The 18,020-nt window shown below is 39.9% G+C and overlaps 1 protein-coding gene across 1 annotated transcript in view; it reads left to right on the forward strand.

Annotated features, from left to right (window-relative positions):
* PACSIN1 (protein kinase C and casein kinase substrate in neurons 1) overlaps positions 1–18,020 on the forward strand; it is a 75,932-nt gene that overhangs the window by 46,397 nt on the left and 11,515 nt on the right. The window contains exons 2-6 of the mRNA XM_058177217.1: positions 76–206; positions 2,671–2,827; positions 4,107–4,342; positions 5,679–5,834; positions 6,596–6,771. Of these exons, the coding sequence (XP_058033200.1) occupies positions 144–206; positions 2,671–2,827; positions 4,107–4,342; positions 5,679–5,834; positions 6,596–6,771 (788 nt within the window). The 5' untranslated portion in view covers positions 76–143. The remainder of the gene's footprint in view (positions 1–75; positions 207–2,670; positions 2,828–4,106; positions 4,343–5,678; positions 5,835–6,595; positions 6,772–18,020) is intronic.

Raw genomic sequence — 18,020 nt, forward strand, 5'->3', positions numbered from 1 at the left:
CCGAAGGCCTCTCCTTGTTTCCAGGTAATGTTCAGGTGATTGTTTCCCCTACATATTTGTATTGTTTCCTTGCAGCGCATGAGGTCTGGTCCTGTTGGCAGAGTGGCTGACCCCTTGGCGATAAATAACCAGGGCCGCAAACAATGTCAACTTCCTGTGATGAGTCTGTGGCATCTGTTGAAGAAGTAACTGACAGCTTCTGGGAGGTAAGGACTTCCCCATGGCATGACAGAAATGTTCATGATTGGCTGACTATGGAGTGGCTTAACTTAATAAGAGCCAGCCAAATGTAAAACAGCTTTTCTTCCAGAGGATGCTGAATTCCGAAGGAACTAGGGAATAGAGTCACTTCAAAAAGTAAAAATGTTTAGAAAGCTTCCATGAGAAGGTTCCAAGGTTCTGTGAGATTTTTCATATTTCTTCCCCTGATATCAGAGAGGTGTAATCTACACACACACAAAAAAAAAATCTAAAATCCTTTCCTATTTCCTTCAGAAGCTTTCTAGAGAAGTCCTTAAGGATATCAGAACTAGAGGAGATGCAAAGAAAAAAGCTGTGTTCTATCAGATTTTTCAGGAGGCCTTTTTGACCTCCTGAATAGTCCCCCCCCCTTAGATATGATGTTCATGAAGCTGGAATTAATAAATTCCTCTTCTTTGCAGTGAGAAAGAGATCTCATAAACAGATACTTTAAAATGGTTCAGAAAGAAAGGATGGGCCACAAACATTTCTCTGCCCTGCTGGGTTTAAAGTGCTTTAGCAGAGTATTTCTCAAATGAAAGTTGGCTTGCACCATCACTGTCCAAGTGTTGGCATACACTCAGGGTAGAATTGAAAAAATTTAGCAACTGGTTCTCTGCCCAGTTGCTGGGTGGGCGTGGCCATTAGAGTATGGCCTACTCGGCCTCCTGCACCACAGCAGGGAGGCATTTTCACCCTCCCCAGGCTCCAGAGGCTTGAAAACGGCCTCCCCCAGGCTCCGGAGGCCCTCCAGAGGCCGGAAACGGGCTCATTTCCGGATCTCCAGGAAGCCTGTTTTTGGCCCTCGCAGAAAAGGCCCTGCACTTATCTTGCATCCAAAGCTGGCGGCGTGGAGACTTCTGAGAGGGGTGGGATGGGGTGGGTGGGGCCAGCCAGTCCTTGCAACTACCGGTTTGGCGAACCAGATGTAAAATTAGCATCCGATTTGCCTGAACCAGTCCGAATTGGCTGAATTCCACCCCTCCATACATTGTTTCTTTTTAAAACAGATGTTCCAAAACTACATAGTCAGGCGACTAAAATATATGTCAAAATGACAAACATTATTGAGAAGGATTTTAGAAATTGTATTGTGACAACAATAACAATTTTTACTTATGACCATTAATTAATGAAATACTTTGGTAGGATTTCTATCTTAAAAGATAAAATGTAGAATAGAATAGAATAGAATAGAATAGAATAGAATAGAATAGAATAGAATAGAATAGAATAGAATAGAATAGAATAGAATAGAATAGAATAGAATTCTTTATTGGCCAAGTGTGATTGGACACACGAGGAATTTGTCTTGGTGCATACGCTCTCGGAGTACATAAAAGAAAAGATACATTCGTCAAGAATCATAAGGTACAATACTTAATGATAGTCATAGGGAAACAGTCAATATAAATCTTAAGGATACCAGCAACAAGGTTACAGTCATACAGTCATAAATGGGAGAAGATGGGTGATAGGAGGATGGGTGAGAAGATTAATAGTAATGCAGACTTAATAACTAGTTTGACAGTGTTAAGGGAATTATTTGTTTAGCAGAGTAATGGTGTTCGGGGGAAAACTGTTCTTAAATAATTATAATAAATTAGTGATAAATAATTTTGCTGGTCAAAAAGGAGACCATATTCACATTTTAGGGAGAGAGGGATGTTGTAAATTTAGTCTTAGTAAAAGTTATATTGTACTTGCTAAAAAATAAGTGCATTGGTTTTGCTCTCATTCTTAGTCATCCTAATTTGCTAGGTAGCCAAATCTATTTGGCTGGTTTAAAATAGAACAACGGAATGATTTCTGATAAAGTGGAATCATTGTGATGAAAGAGCAAAAAGTTCAGGTTAATTAGATGAGAATGGCACAGTGACAGATTAGACAATCGTGAGCTCATACAATCCCCCCCCCCATTTTGCAGGAGAGGAATCAGGAAATGTACTCTTTATCCCCAAAATATACCTTTCACGCTGAAAAAGGAATGGTTAAATTTTAGCACCGCACTATGCAGAGCTCTAAAACATTACAGTAATTTCAGACTGTCCCAGAGCTACATCAGCTGACAGATTCTGAGACTCTTCCTTAATAAGCCTACTGATTCCTTCCCAATATTTGTGCAAATGCAGCAAATTTACTGTAATCTATCAAGTATCTGTTGTTTGAAAGGAAGAGTCAAACTCGGAATTTTCTGTAAAGAGGCAGAAGTATATCCATGGCAATCACATTTTCAAGAGTTTTTCCACTTTTGAAATCACATGCCCCCTCTTCTCCCCCACCTTTCCTGTTCCCCACCCTCTGGTGCATATGCTTCCTGCAGGGTGCGTTTCCCCCTTCCCTGATGTCCTGAACCAACCTGGCCTCCAGGATGATTCCTGGAACTACAGCCAGTCATTTATTCCATGCAACTATTCATGTGTCTGGCAGGTGGGGAATTATAAGCGGACAGTGAAGCGGATTGATGATGGATATCGGCTTTGCAACGATCTGATGAACTGTGTCCATGAACGGGCCAAGATTGAGAAGGCGTATGCTCAGCAGCTGGTTGATTGGGCCAAGAGGTGGAGGCAACTGATAGAAAAAGGTATTTCTAAGTCTTTCCTTGTAATAGCATAGAAGAGGAGGCTGGGAGGGAGCTTTTGCAAAGGCAAAAGGGGGAGGGAATTGCAATCTGCACAACTATATCAGTTTTTTTTTCTTTTGGTTTAATCTGGACAATATAGGGGAGGGAGACCCCAAGGAGTTTTTTCTTCAGTTATTTTCATTTACTTTAAAAGAAAAACGTGGCTGTTCATAAACTGCTGTCATCCTTATATTTGACGTTTCCAAGTTTCTTTAAGGGCAGTTTTGTGGGCCCTTCTAGACAATTACTTCTTAATTTTGACAGGTATTACTTCCAGATAAAAGTATTTCCAGGATTACTGCAGTAAAAACCATTTAAATTTAAGAATAGTATGTAATGAATTTATTAAGCCATTCAATCAGAATAAGCCAGAGCACCACTAAAAGTTCACAAGTTCCATAAATATTGCAGTTCAATGAAATGCACGCTTATTAAGAAGCTAATCCAGTTCAGCAGAACTTCCTTGCACTAAATTGTATATATAATTATAATCTTCTTGTAAATATATTGCAGTACATATCCAATACCAGTGTGGTGTCCTGTTCTACATGATGGGGGCATAACGAAAGGGAGCAGGGTTATAGGCATTTATTTTGTTCAGGTAGTTGAATATTAGTATGAGCAAACTGGTGTCTTCCAAGCTTTTGCACCTTGAACACCGATCAGATCTGACAGCATGATCGATGGCAAGGGGCTATGTATTTATAATCCAAAACATCTGGAGGGCAGCAGGTTGCCAATGTTTAGCTTCATAAACAACAGGCTCTTGCAATTGCTTTGAGGACCGAGGAACTAAGTCTTGGGACGAGCAAGTATTTAACCATCTGCCATTACCACTGCTTCAGTTTTCAAAGCAGCCATGATGTTGTTCATTAAAAAAAATAAACTCCCTGAAGATTTGATCTTCCACTTCGTGGCTTTTAGAGTGGCTCCCATGATTACTGATTTAAATATCAGTATGAGTAGATAGGAGTCATGTAAAGTGCCTGGATCTTTTACAATCACAAACAATAATCACAAAGCCTGCAGCTAGGGTGACTTGAGAGGCTCTGAGAGTCTCCCTGAGGCTTCATCACTGCGGGCTTCTCAGGTCTCTCAACAATTCATTTGTTAATAAAATAGAACCGTCTCTTGACTTTCGAGTACATTATAGGAGCATTCAGTCTGTACAGAAAAAATGGGGTGTTATTTCAGAATGCTGAGCCATTATCCCACCTTTACTGGTGATATTTTTGCATAGGTCCCCAGTATGGCAGTTTGGAAAAGGCATGGATGGCTATAATGACAGAGGCAGACAAAGTCAGCGAGCTACACCAAGAAGTTAAGAATAGCCTACTGAATGATGATTTTGAAAAGGTGAAGAACTGGCAGAAGGATGCTTTCCACAAACAGATCATGGGAGGCTTCAAGGAGGCCAAGGAAGCAGAAGACGGTTTTCGGAAAGCACAGAAACCCTGGGCCAAGAAGATGAAGGAGGTAGGAAGGAGTGGAGGAGAGAAGATAACAAAGAGCCTCTTAACCCCAGTTTACTTTACAGAGGAAAGAAATCCATCAGTTTCCCTGGACAGCTGTTGATATGGCCTTTCTTTCATAGACAACAACTTTCCCAACCTGATAATTTCCAGTTATATTGAAATGAAAACTTCCCGTTGCCAGACTGATTGGGATTTTGGGAGCTACAATGCCAATTTGTTTGCAGAAACATATACATTTGGGCAGGAGGCAAATTAGCACAGGACCAAAACATGTCTGTTGATTCTTAAGATAATCAAGGCAGGATAATATGATAACACCAGATGCCACATGGAAAGGAAACATAAGCGTTGGGCCGTGATCAATAGAAACAGGAATTCCTGGAATTTCTGGCCAAGAGGCAAAGTTCTAGTTCATTGTTTCTCATCCTTGGTCATTGAAGTCCATGCAGTTTATAGTTTATAGAAAATTGGCTGCATTCAGTTGAACCTTATTCCCCACTCTCCAGGCTTTCATAGAACCCCATCAGCTTGTTGTGCAACCATAGGATGCACAACACATGGATGTGTTCTCATGGAACACATCCATGAAAACTGTGCATTAGATTACACCCTTAGATACTATATGAAGTAATACCCGTGCTCTATATGCAGAGGAAAAACGATAAAAGCTCTCTCAAGTTGAGCTCAGTACTTAAAAAGTGGGTGTTCTTTTTTTTTTTTAACTAAACTATAGCCCTGGAAGTCCCAGTGATTTTCCCATCCAAGTATAAATTAAGGCCAACCTTAATTAGCTTCTGAGATCAGCCAGCGGTGACTGGCTGCTGTCTCTTGCTGAGGTGATATCCCTACAGAAGTAATATTTATCACTATCTATGAACCGCATGGCTCAGTTCATGGTTATAAGCTACATGTTTTAACTTCTCAACTTCTACAAATTTTTAAATCCAGAACTTTCATAGTTACTAAGAAAACTTTGAAATATAGTATGTCAATAAATTAAAGCAGGCAAACTAGGTCATGTATTTTATGCAGTTTATGGTGATAGCAAGTTAGGATTCCTCATCTCATAATACAGTTATCCTTAAAATATTTTATTTATTTGGTACCCTCCAGATGATTTGGTCTGCAATTCCCATAATCTCCAGCGAAGATCACCTCAGGTCATAGATTTAATTAGGGAAATTTGAGAATTTCTATTGGGAAGGGGTTGCCTGTTGGATGCTATAACATTGGTTATAATCTCTATGCAGAAGATTCATGAGTGGCAAGGATTTGATAACTTATGCTGACCCTCTGAAATAATTTGTTTGGGTTCTTTCTCTTGTCTCTCAAACCAGCTGGAAACAGCCAAGAAAGTATATCACTTGGCATGCAAAGAGGAGAAACTCGCTATGACCCGGGAAGCTAATAGCAAAGCTGAGCAATCTATTACTCCAGACCAACAGAAGAAGCTTCAAGATAAAGTGGAAAAATGCAAGCAAGATGTACAGAAGGTAGGAAGGACCTCCACCGAAATAACTCTGAAAGTTAATGCACATCCTTTTATATGAACAACCACCAGTCTTCTATGTACACAATCACTGTCACATGAAGAAATATATAAATATATAACTCTACATGATTCTGAAAAAGAATCATCTTCGTGTTTAGATATAGATGGAGATGTAAGCATACATATCAAATTTATACATTTCTGTCGGTAGACAAGATATATTTATCACTTCAGAAAGTACAATTCATACTTTAAAATTGTTGCAATTGTTTAATTTTGTGTATTATGTAAGGTCCAATAATTACTTTCCATATCCCCTGCTATTCCTTCATTTTTGAATCTGAAACAGAAAACCTATCCAAAGTATATTCAGTGACACTATCACAAGTTCACACATGGTGACTGTATTTTCTAAATTCAGAATTAAATTGGAACTTTGTTTCTTATTTGTATAACAAGTTCCAGGAACAATATTAAAACATGCTTCCAATAGAGGTGGCTGCAGCTGACATTAATTGCATCTGAGATTTCAGTGCTGATATGGAATAAACTCACAATTGAAATCCTTATGGAAGCTTATTTGGGGTTATGCCTTATTTTATTTATTACTTCTATGGATAATCTATAAATAATGTCGATCAATGTTATATTTAAAAGAGCAAAATTATACGTGCCTACTTACCCAGAAAATCTTACATGGATAGGATTGAGCAGTGGTCTTAGTCAGGGAAACTTAACTATATCCTATTGTTTCCTGAACAGGCTCTGGAGAAATATGAGAAGGTTGTGGAGGAGGTGAATAAGGGCACTCCACAGTACATGGAGAGCATGGAGCAGGTCTTTGAGCAATGCCAGCAGTTTGAAGAGAAGAGGCTTAATTTCCTGAAAGAGGTGCTGTTAGATATCAAGCGACACCTGAACCTGGCAGAGAACAGCAGGTAGATTGTTTTTATTGTTGTTGTTGTTTTTGCATAATCAGGCAGATTTTGAGACTGGATTTGGAATTTTTATCCACCTCTCGAGTCCTTCCCAAAGAGCTGGGATAGGGAGATGTGGATGTTTGATGGTGGTGAAAGTCTTGTCACAGGACGGAAGCTGTTCCAAGCAAAGCTGCTTTTTGCAATTGACTGATGGTGAATTTGTCAATGCCGATGATGTTCAAGTGCTGCTCCAGTTGTTTTGAGATTGCACCCAAGGTGCCTATTACTATTGGTACTACCTTTGCTTCCTTTTGCCATAGTCATTCTATTTCTATTTGCAAGTCTTTGTATTATTATTGTTGTTGTTATTGTTGTTATTCTGCTTTTTATAAAAACAAAAAAACTGAAGCAGCCAAGAAAGAAATCTCTCTGGTGATTTGTGTAATACAGATGTTCCTTTACTGGGCGCTTGGTGCCATCCTGAAGTTCTGTTTGCTTTCCCTTCAATTTATATGAAAGCTGTTTATACGCAGTTTAACATCACTTGCTAAATATGGGGGAAATTGTCCTCAAAGCGATGCAAGACAATCCAATTTATCTTGGATTCTCTAAATAAGCTAGTGTCCATAAATTTGGCTTCCATCTCAGTTTAATCTGATAAAGAAATCAAGGTTCTGGATTTTCTGCACTGACAGAAAATTAGATTAAGATTCCCCTCCAACTAAAATTCTGTGATAGACACAGGTAGGAAAAATGACTAGTGTTATAAACTGGATTATCTTTACTTTGCATCTTTCTGCTAAAAATGAAGTGGCCCATGAAAATATCTCCCTCAGCTTAGATTTACAATATTCTGGAATACTAGGACCCAGCAAATGAAATCTACATTACAATATTGGTTTTAAGCAGTCCCAAGAGTTGCAAAAGAATTTAAAAATGAAGATTATATCAGTTCAGACTGGATGTGGAATATGTAAAGCTTCGTACTGAGAAGAAAATACCACTTCTAGTAGAAATCTAGCATAGACATTTTTACATGAAGAGTGTTATGTTTGGGTATTGACGAGGCAGGAGACCAGGTTAGTGACAACAGCTCTTTAATATAGTGTGACCCAGCAAAACTCTGGAGAAAAACCTCTCCTTATATACACTTCAGCCTGAGGCTGCATCCAATCAGAGACGAGATATTTCCCGCCTAAAACTCCCTCCAAAACTTACAGTAATACATTACACTCCTTCCCTCCCAGAAGGCACTTTGCCCATATTTGCATACTACTTCTCTACGTAGTCCTGCAGGTACGTGGGGCGTCTCCTGACTCTCCCGGACCTGCGCAGTTCACTTTCTGGAGTTGAGTCGAGCGTGCCGGAGGGACTTTTCGTTCCTCTGAGCTCCTCCATCCGGCCCTGGATTATTCGCCGGCTCGGGCCTGCTGTCCTCTAGAGGGACCGGAGGGTGTCGCTGGACCTCGCCTGACTCAGATAAGTCTCTGTTTGGTTCTTTGCTTACGATTTCTGTTTGTTCTCGGCTCCAGTCAGCTGTGGGGTTAATTAGATCAAAGTCAGGGCTGGTCTCGCCTAATTCTGCCTTATCGCTCAATCTGTTTCTTAATTGATCTATGTGGCGCCCCAGATTCTGCCATCGTCTAGTTCCACTAGATAAGATTTGGGGCCCGCTTTGTCTATGATTCTCCCCTCCTCCAGCTAGGGCCGCGCTGTAATTATGTGCCCACACTGAGTCTCCTATGTTTAATTCTCGGATTCTATCTGGTTTTGTTTTGAACCCGCCTTGTATGTAGCTTGGGTGCAGCCGGTCTAGTGGCACCGTAGCTTCCGCCCCATTAGCAGCTCGGCTGGGCTGCGGCGGTGGCCACACAGGGGTCCTATGTTGGACAGTTAGAATGCGTCGATTTGTGACTGCCAATCCCGGGCCGCTTCGTGATAGCGCTCTTCGCACTCCGAACAAAGCGTTCAGCAAGGCCGTTCGACGCAGGGTGGAACGGCGCTGAGAGGGCATGTCGGATGCCCTCTTCAGCCAGGTACCCTTCAAATAATGCTGCGGTGAACTGTGGGCGTTATCGGACACGAGGGTGTCCGGTAGCCCGTGTGGCGAAAAGGTGTTTTAGTGCTGCAGTGACAGCTCCAGCGGTTGTGGATTTCATTAGATGATCTCCAGCCATTTGGAGAATGCATCCACCACAATTAGAAATGTTTGGCCGTGGAAGGGCCGCAAAATCAATGTGTATGCGGGACCAAGGGCCTTGGGGTTTCTCCCACTCCAACACTGGGGCCGTGGAGGTAGTGGTCTGGATTCCTGACATACTTGGCATCGGCCAACCCTGTCACTGATTTCCTGTCCATTTGGGGCCACCAGACATAGCTCCTGGCTAACCCCTTCATCCTCACAATTCCTGGGTGACCCTCATGCAGGAGTTCCAGGACTTTTTCTCAGCTTCTCTGGAACTACCACCCTATCCCCCAGAGCAGGCACCCCTTGTACAGACAATTCCCTTTTTCTTTACAAATTTTAAAAGCTCGCCCCGGTGGCCATCCCTTTGAACCCATCCAATCACAGTTCTTAATACAACGTCCGGTAGGAGGCCCGAGCCACTTCCTGAGATGTGGCTGGGCCAGAGTCCAAAGAGTCAATTAGTAGAACGGGTGCGCCGGGTGGGGTCCTCGATTTTCCTGGCAATGGGCATCTGCTCAGTGCGTCCGCATGCCCCAACTCCTTTCCAGGCCGATGTTGTAGTTTGTAGGAGTAGGCGCCAGAAAATAGTCCATCTGGTCAGTCTAGGTGAGAGTTACTGGCGTTGGGCGGTCGCCAGCCAGTAACCCCAATAGCGGTCTGTGATCAGTGATAATTTCAAAGTCTCGCCCAAAAACGATTCGTGAAATTTCTTCACGCCTGACACTATTGAGAGCCTCCTATCTAGCTGGCTGTAATTCCTTTCAGCCGGGACATCGCTCGTGAATAGAACGCTATAGGGGCTTCAGTGCCGCTTTGGGAGTCTGTGGCTAAGTACAGCTCCTACTCCATAGGGGATGCATCACAAACCAATACTAACGGCAGCCTGCTACTGTACTGACTAACAGGCTATCGCTTGATAGCAAACTTTTACTGCCTCAAATGCCCTATTCTCTGACTTCCCCAAGACCAAACAGTGTTTTTCCAACAACTTGTGCAGCGGTTCAGCAACGGTTGCTTTGTTTCTTAAAAATACAGCATAAAAGTTTACCAGACCCAGGAAAGCCTGGAGTTCTGTCTTGTTTTTGGGTGCTGGGGCTCTCTTTATCGCTTGACTTTGCTCTCAGTGGGGTGAATCCTTTTATCTATTCTATATCCCAAAAATTCAACAGATTCGACCCCATCTGACACTTGCTTTTTGCTTTAACTTTGCCGCTGACCTAAAAATGGCCAAAACTTTCCTTAATCGCTCCCCAGTTCTTTAAATCTTCCCTGATACCAACACATCATCGAAATAGGGCACGACTCCGGTAACCCTTGTAGGAGCCGCCCATCAAATTTTGAATAGCCCGGGGCCACACTCACCCCAAACTGTAACCGAGTGCATTTAAAGGCACCTCGGTGCGTTACAATGGTCTGGGCTTCAGCTGTGCTAGCATCTACGGGTAGCTGTTGGTACGCTTGTGCCAAGTCTAATTTGGCGAAAACTTGTCCGTGCCCTAGTGAGTGCAATAAGTGTTGCACTACTGGAACTGGGTAGGCGCTTTTTGCAATGCTTTGTTCAAGGTAGCCTTGTAATCAGCGCAAATTCTTATGGACCCGTCTGGTTTTATAGGGTGACGATTGGCGTCTCCCATTTGGCATGGTCAACTGGCACTAGTATCCCTGGCTGACTAATTTATCTAACTCTTTGTCAATTTTAGGTTTGAGTGCAAAAGGAACCCTCCTTGCCTTTAACCTAATGGGAGCTATTTGAGAATTTCTATTGGGAAGGGTTGCCTGTTGGATGCTATAACATTGGTTATAATCTCTATGCAGAAGATTCATGAGTGGCAAGGATTTGATAACTTATGCTGACCCTCTGAAATAATTTGTTTGGGTTCTTTCTCTTGTCTCTCAAACCAGCTGGAAACAGCCAAGAAAGTATATCACTTGGCATGCAAAGAGGAGAAACTCGCTATGACCCGGGAAGCTAATAGCAAAGCTGAGCAATCTATTACTCCAGACCAACAGAAGAAGCTTCAAGATAAAGTGGAAAAATGCAAGCAAGATGTACCGAAGGAAGGAAGGACCTCCGAAATAACTCTGAAAGTTAATGCACATCCTTTTATATGAACAACCACTAGTCTTCTATGTACACAATCACTGTCACATGAAGAAATATATAAATATATAACTACATGATTCTGAAAAAGAATCATCATCGTGTTTAGATATAGATGGAGATGTATCAAATTTACACATTTCTGTCGGTAGACAAGATATATTTATCACTTCAGAAAGTACAATTCATACTTTAAAATTGTTGCAATTGTGTAATTTTGGGTATTATGTAAGGTCCAATAATTACTTTCCATATCCCCTGCTATTCCTTCATTTTTGAATCTGAAACAGAAAACCTATCCAAAGTATATTCAGTGACACTATCACAAGTTCACACATGGTGACTGTATTTTCTAAATTCAGAATTAAATTGGAACTTTGTTTCTTATTTGTATAACAAGTTCCAGGAACAATATTAAAACATGCTTCCAATAGAGGTGGCTGCAGCTGACATTAATTGCATCTGAGATTTCAGTGCTGATATGGAATAAACTCACAATTGAAACTTATGGAAGCTTATTTGGGGTTATGCCTTATTTTATTTATTACTTCTATGGATAATCTATAAATAATGTCGATCAATGTTATATTTAAAAGAGCAAAATTATACGTGCCTACTTACCCAGAAAATCTTACATGGATAGGATTGAGCAGTGGTCTTAGTCAGGGAAACTTAACTATATCCTATTGTTTCCTGAACAGGCTCTGGAGAAATATGAGAAGGTTGTGGAGGAGGTGAATAAGGGCACTCCACAGTACATGGAGAGCATGGAGCAGGTCTTTGAGCAATGCCAGCAGTTTGAAGAGAAGAGGCTTAATTTCCTGAAAGAGGTGCTGTTAGATATCAAGCGACACCTGAACCTGGCAGAGAACAGCAGGTAGATTGTTTTTATTGTTGTTGTTGTTTTTGCATAATCAGGCAGATTTTGAGACTGGATTTGAATTTTTATCCACCTCTCGAGTCCTTCCCAAAGAGCTGGGATAGGGAGATGTGGATGTTTGATGGTGGTGAAAGTCTTGTCACAGGACGGAAGCTGTTCCAAGCAAAGCTGCTTTTTGCAATTGACTGATGGTGAATTTGTCAATGCCGATGATGTTCAAGTGCTGCTCCAGTTGTTTTGAGATTGCACCCAAGGTGCCTATTACTATTGGTACTACCTTTGCTTCCTTTTGCCATAGTCATTCTATTTCTATTTGCAAGTCTTTGTATTATTATTGTTGTTGTTATTGTTGTTATTCTGCTTTTTATAAAAACAAAAAAACTGAAGCAGCCAAGAAAGAAATCTCTCTGGTGATTTGTGTAATACAGATGTTCCTTTACTGGGCGCTTGGTGCCATCCTGAAGTTCTGTTTGCTTTCCCTTCAATTTATATGAAAGCTGTTTATACGCAGTTTAACATCACTTGCTAAATATGGGGGAAATTGTCCTCAAAGCGATGCAAGACAATCCAATTTATCTTGGATTCTCTAAATAAGCTAGTGTCCATAAATTTGGCTTCCATCTCAGTTTAATCTGATAAAGAAATCAAGGTTCTGGATTTTCTGCACTGACAGAAAATTAGATTAAGATTCCCCTCCAACTAAAATTCTGTGATAGACACAGGTAGGAAAAATGACTAGTGTTATAAACTGGATTATCTTTACTTTGCATCTTTCTGCTAAAAATGAAGTGGCCCATGAAAATATCTCCCTCAGCTTAGATTTACCATATTCTGGAATACTAGGACCCAGCAAATGAAATCTACATTACAATATTGGTTTTAAGCAGTCCCAAGAGTTGCAAAAGAATTTAAAAATGAAGATTATATCAGTTCAGACTGGATGTGGAATATGTAAAGCTTCGTACTGAGAAGAAAATACCACTTCTAGTAGAAATCTAGCATAGACATTTTTACATGAAGAGGCTTAACATAAACCACTTTTTTGTTTGTTTTTATAGTAATTTTGTAAAAGATTATAATTATAGTAGTAGCAACTAAAAAAATAAAAACATTAAAAGGTGCAAAAAATATAGAAAATGAAAAAGTTATATAGAAAAGAAAAAAAGAAATATATACAGAAGTGACTTTCCACCTTCATCACAAGTATAAACTATTTTAGTAATTTGTCACTTCCACTTAAAATACAACAAATATGTTTTCTTCCCATATCCCATATCTATAAACAAATCCATAAAGCATTATAATTTCGGTCCTGGTGTCAGCAAAGATTTATTAAAGACCAGAAATAATAACATATCTACCTTGATTTTCTTCAAACCTTGTCCCTTCTCATGAGATCCTTCTTTTGTAAATACAAGATAGGAAAATTATTCAGGTCACTCTCTTGGTTTACTGTTTGCCTTTGAATTATTAAAACTGGTTTCTTTTATATATCTAGTGTAAGATCTTTTTCCTTGTTTCTTGTAGCCTGTTATACTTTCAACTCAGTCTCAGTCTTGTCAGGTAAAACTTGACCATGACATCTTTCATACACAGTCTATCCATAGAGGCGGATGTCTTTGTTGACACTATTAATATTAACTTCGGAGTCCATTTTACAAAAATATCCTTCAGTATGTTCAATGTTAGAATATTTTGCTCTGTTCTGTCATTATATTTTGTGTTCTTCTCCTTGAACTATAATTTTTAGTTTGCTGTAGTGGCTGATTTTTAAAATCTTTCCTTAATATGTCTTTTTAATTCAAAGCAAAAGCATTTTCCCATGGGAAGGGTTCTTTATCATTAATTCCAAAATTTTATTTAAAACCTATCTGGACCCTTAATCCATTTGTAACTTTCTAAAATCAAAGCCTTAATAACTTTTTTGATGTTTTTCCTTTCCCCAATTAAGTTAATAACAGAATGACAGAGTTGGAAGGGACCTTTGAGATCTTCTAGTCCACGGGTGGCAAACTCAATCGTGTCATGGGCCGGATCGTGACGTATCGCGATGTTTTTTGCCTTTGTGGAGTCGGGGTGGGCATGGCCTGCACATGATGTATCCAGCCCATGGGCCTCCAGTTTGACAGGCCTGTTCTAGTCTAACCTGCTGCTCAAGCAGGAAGCCCTGTACCATTTCAGACAAATGGTTGTCCAAACTCTTCTTAAAAATCTCCAATGTTGGAGCACCCCCAATGTCTAAGGCAACTGGTTCCACTGATTAATTGTTCTAACTGTCAGGAAATTTCTCCTTAATGATTCTTTTTAAACTTGTAGTTAATTTTTTCTTTCACTAAGGATTGAAAGAAACTCACTTAGTGCTGTCAAACTTGTCAATTCAAAGTTTTCTAATAGCTGAAAAGTAGTTAACAAGCAATTTTTGAAAGTGTTTAGAAAAGGAAGTGTGCTAAATTAAAATCCTTTTAAAGATGCCAACCATGAGCAAGATTTGAGCAAGATTTATTTATTAATCAAATTTAGATGGCTGCTCACCTCATGGAAAATGACTTAAGAGCTGATGGATATTTCCAGACCTCTAAACCTATCAGACACCACCCCTATTTTATGGTCTCCTCCTGAGGAGCAACCGTCTGGAGTATTTGTGGGTGATCTGAAATCTTTTCCTTTCCTGGAGAGGTTTGAGGAGCTGGTCTATTCACCACTATTCATTCTTTACTACAGTAGTTTTGCTGCATTTTGCAACACCCCACTCCAACCTCTTTTTCCTAATTAAAATCCCTCCCACCCCATTCAGGAAGAAACTGAGTCATCTAATACAGGGACTTTTAACAAAGGTCTTTACCTGAACTACTTTTGTTTGGATTGTGGCTGATACAACCAAGCCAGCTTTGAACAGTTACTCCATCTTCTCTATAATCTAATGTCTATGTGAGGGGGGAAGGGAATAATAGTCTCCCATAATAAAATATGGGAGCCACAGAAATGGAAGTTGATTTTGTTAGCTATTCTGTAAAACTTCTTGAATGAAACAAAGTTATTTCCCACTCAAAGTCTGGTCTGGAAGCATCTTTAAAATAAGAAACTGCAATGTTGGGCGCATTCAGTGTGTTGCTAGCACCCCCTTGAGCTTTATTAGAACAAGTTGAGTGATCAGTTTCCCTTTTTTTAATGAAGATTCTACAGAGATTTTTGGACTCTGTCCTCTATCATCTGAAACGCTTTTTGTGTTACACTGTGTAATCCAACAAAATGTAAGGGGTACTGTCATAAATTAGATACGTATAGACTATTTGACTCACAATCTCGTTATTGTCTGCCGTGCGGCATAAAACTTTTAAATATTCCAGAAATATTTTCTAATCTTAAGTAGAACTTTTTCCATGCCAAACCATTTGCAGAACCATCAACATTTTCTGCCCTTTCCTCATTTCTCTTGGAAAAAAGTGCTAGGAGAAATAATGGAAGAAGATAGAAGGGTGATCTCTTCTGGAACCCATATAAAATTTGTTCATAGAAAGTAAATGGGATTTAAATGTGGTAGAATGAACGACAAAAAATAAAAATACAGTTCACTAAAATCCTATAAATATGGCAAGGAGATTATGCCATTATATTCTCATTTAAAGGTTGTCTACTTTCTCTGCCATCAAGCTTCTTTGTCTAATGTGTCGAATGATGGTTTCTTACTTCAATCCTGTATTTATCACTTTATCTATTTTTAATATGCAGCTATTCTAAAGTCTACCGTGAGCTGGAGCAGACCATTCGTATAGCTGATGCACAAGAAGACCTTCGTGGTTCCAACACCTGTGCCCCCGGGATGCCTATGAATTGGCCTCAATTAGAAGTAAGAAGCTGTTGCAGGATGATGCCTCCGAGGATGGCTGCACTGCCAAGCTGTAGGTTATAGATCCATGACTATTAGTCATGATGGATATATGGAGCTTCAGGGTTGAGGGAGCCATGGTCCATGTGCCTAGAAAAACTAGGGTCGAAAGACGTTAGCCTCTCCTGATGCTGCTCTCTGCAATAGAATTTTGTCTCTCTGAACACTGAAGTGACTTCAGAATAGCTTCTATGTCCTACTTCTGGTTTTACCAGAACGACATGGTAAACTACTGCGAAGTAGAATGTGTTTATTGTGTTCTTAAGACTGGAGCTGAGTCATGGTGCAGTTGAAGCATTGAAATGGAGGCTTTGAGATTAGGGTTTTTTTTCCATCTGCAGGAATGGAATCCAGATGCAACACAAACAATAAACCGAAGAGAGAAACCACATGGAAAGGAAACATAAGCGTTGGGCCGTGATCAATAGAAACAGGAATTCCTGGAATTTCTGGCCAAGAGGCAAAGTTCTAGTTCATTGTTTCTCATCCTTGGTCATTGAAGTCCATGCAGTTTATAGTTTATAGAAAATTGGCTGCATTCAGTTGAACCTTATTCCCCACTCTCCAGGCTTTCATAGAACCCCATCAGCTTGTTGTGCAACCATAGGATGCACAACACATGGATGTGTTCTCATGGAACACATCCATGAAAACTGTGCATTAGATTACACCCTTAGATACTATATGAAGTAATACCCGTGCTCTATATGCAGAGGAAAAACGATAAAAGCTCTCTCAAGTTGAGCTCAGTACTTAAAAAGTGGGTGTTCTTTTTTTTTTTTTTAACTAATCTATAGCCCTGGAAGTCCCAGTGATTTTCCCATCCAAGTATAAATTAAGGCCAACCTTAATTAGCTTCTGAGATCAGCCAGCGGTGACTGGCTGCTGTCTCTTGCTGAGGTGATATCCCTACAGAAGTAATATTTATCACTTCAGAAAGTACAATTCATACTTTAAAATTGTTGCAATTGTTTAATTTTGTGTATTATGTAAGGTCCAATAATTACTTTCCATATCCCCTGCTATTCCTTCATTTTTGAATCTGAAACAGAAAACCTATCCAAAGTATATTCAGTGACACTATCACAAGTTCACACATGGTGACTGTATTTTCTAAATTCAGAATTAAATTGGAACTTTGTTTCTTATTTGTATAACAAGTTCCAGGAACAATATTAAAACATGCTTCCAATAGAGGTGGCTGCAGCTGACATTAATTGCATCTGAGATTTCAGTGCTGATATGGAATAAACTCACAATTGAAACTTATGGAAGCTTATTTGGGGTTATGCCTTATTTTATTTATTTGGTACCCTCCAGATGATTTGGTCTGCAATTCCCATAATCTCCAGCGAAGATCACCTCAGGTCATAGATTTAATTAGGGAAATTTGAGAATTTCTATTGGGAAGGGGTTGCCTGTTGGATGCTATAACATTGGTTATAATCTCTATGCAGAAGATTCATGAGTGGCAAGGATTTGATAACTTATGCTGACCCTCTGAAATAATTTGTTTGGGTTCTTTCTCTTGTCTCTCAAACCAGCTGGAAACAGCCAAGAAAGTATATCACTTGGCATGCAAAGAGGAGAAACTCGCTATGACCCGGGAAGCTAATAGCAAAGCTGAGCAATCTATTACTCCAGACCAACAGAAGAAGCTTCAAGATAAAGTGGAAAAATGCAAGCAAGATGTACAGAAGGTAGGAAGGAGTGGAGGAGAGAAGATAACAAAGAGCCTCTTAACCCCAGTTTACTTTACAGAGGAAAGAAATCCATCAGTTTCCCTGGACAGCTGTTGATATGGCCTTTCTTTCATAGACAACAACTTTCCCAACCTGATAATTTCCAGTTATATTGAAATGAAAACTTCCCGTTGCCAGACTGATTGGGATTTTGGGAGCTACAATGCCAATTTGTTTGCAGAAACATATACATTTGGGCAGGAGGCAAATTAGCACAGGACCAAAACATGTCTGTTGATTCTTAAGATAATCAAGGCAGGATAATATGATAACACCAGATGCCACATGGAAAGGAAACATAAGCGTTGGGCCGTGATCAATAGAAACAGGAATTCCTGGAATTTCTGGCCAAGAGGCAAAGTTCTAGTTCATTGTTTCTCATCCTTGGTCATTGAATTTTATGCAGTTTATGGTGATAGCAAGTTAGGATTCCTCATCTCATAATACAGTTATCCTTAAAATATTTTATT

Source organism: Ahaetulla prasina, chromosome 3, assembly GCF_028640845.1.
Source record: "Ahaetulla prasina isolate Xishuangbanna chromosome 3, ASM2864084v1, whole genome shotgun sequence".
Lineage (NCBI taxonomy): Eukaryota > Metazoa > Chordata > Lepidosauria > Squamata > Colubridae > Ahaetulla > Ahaetulla prasina.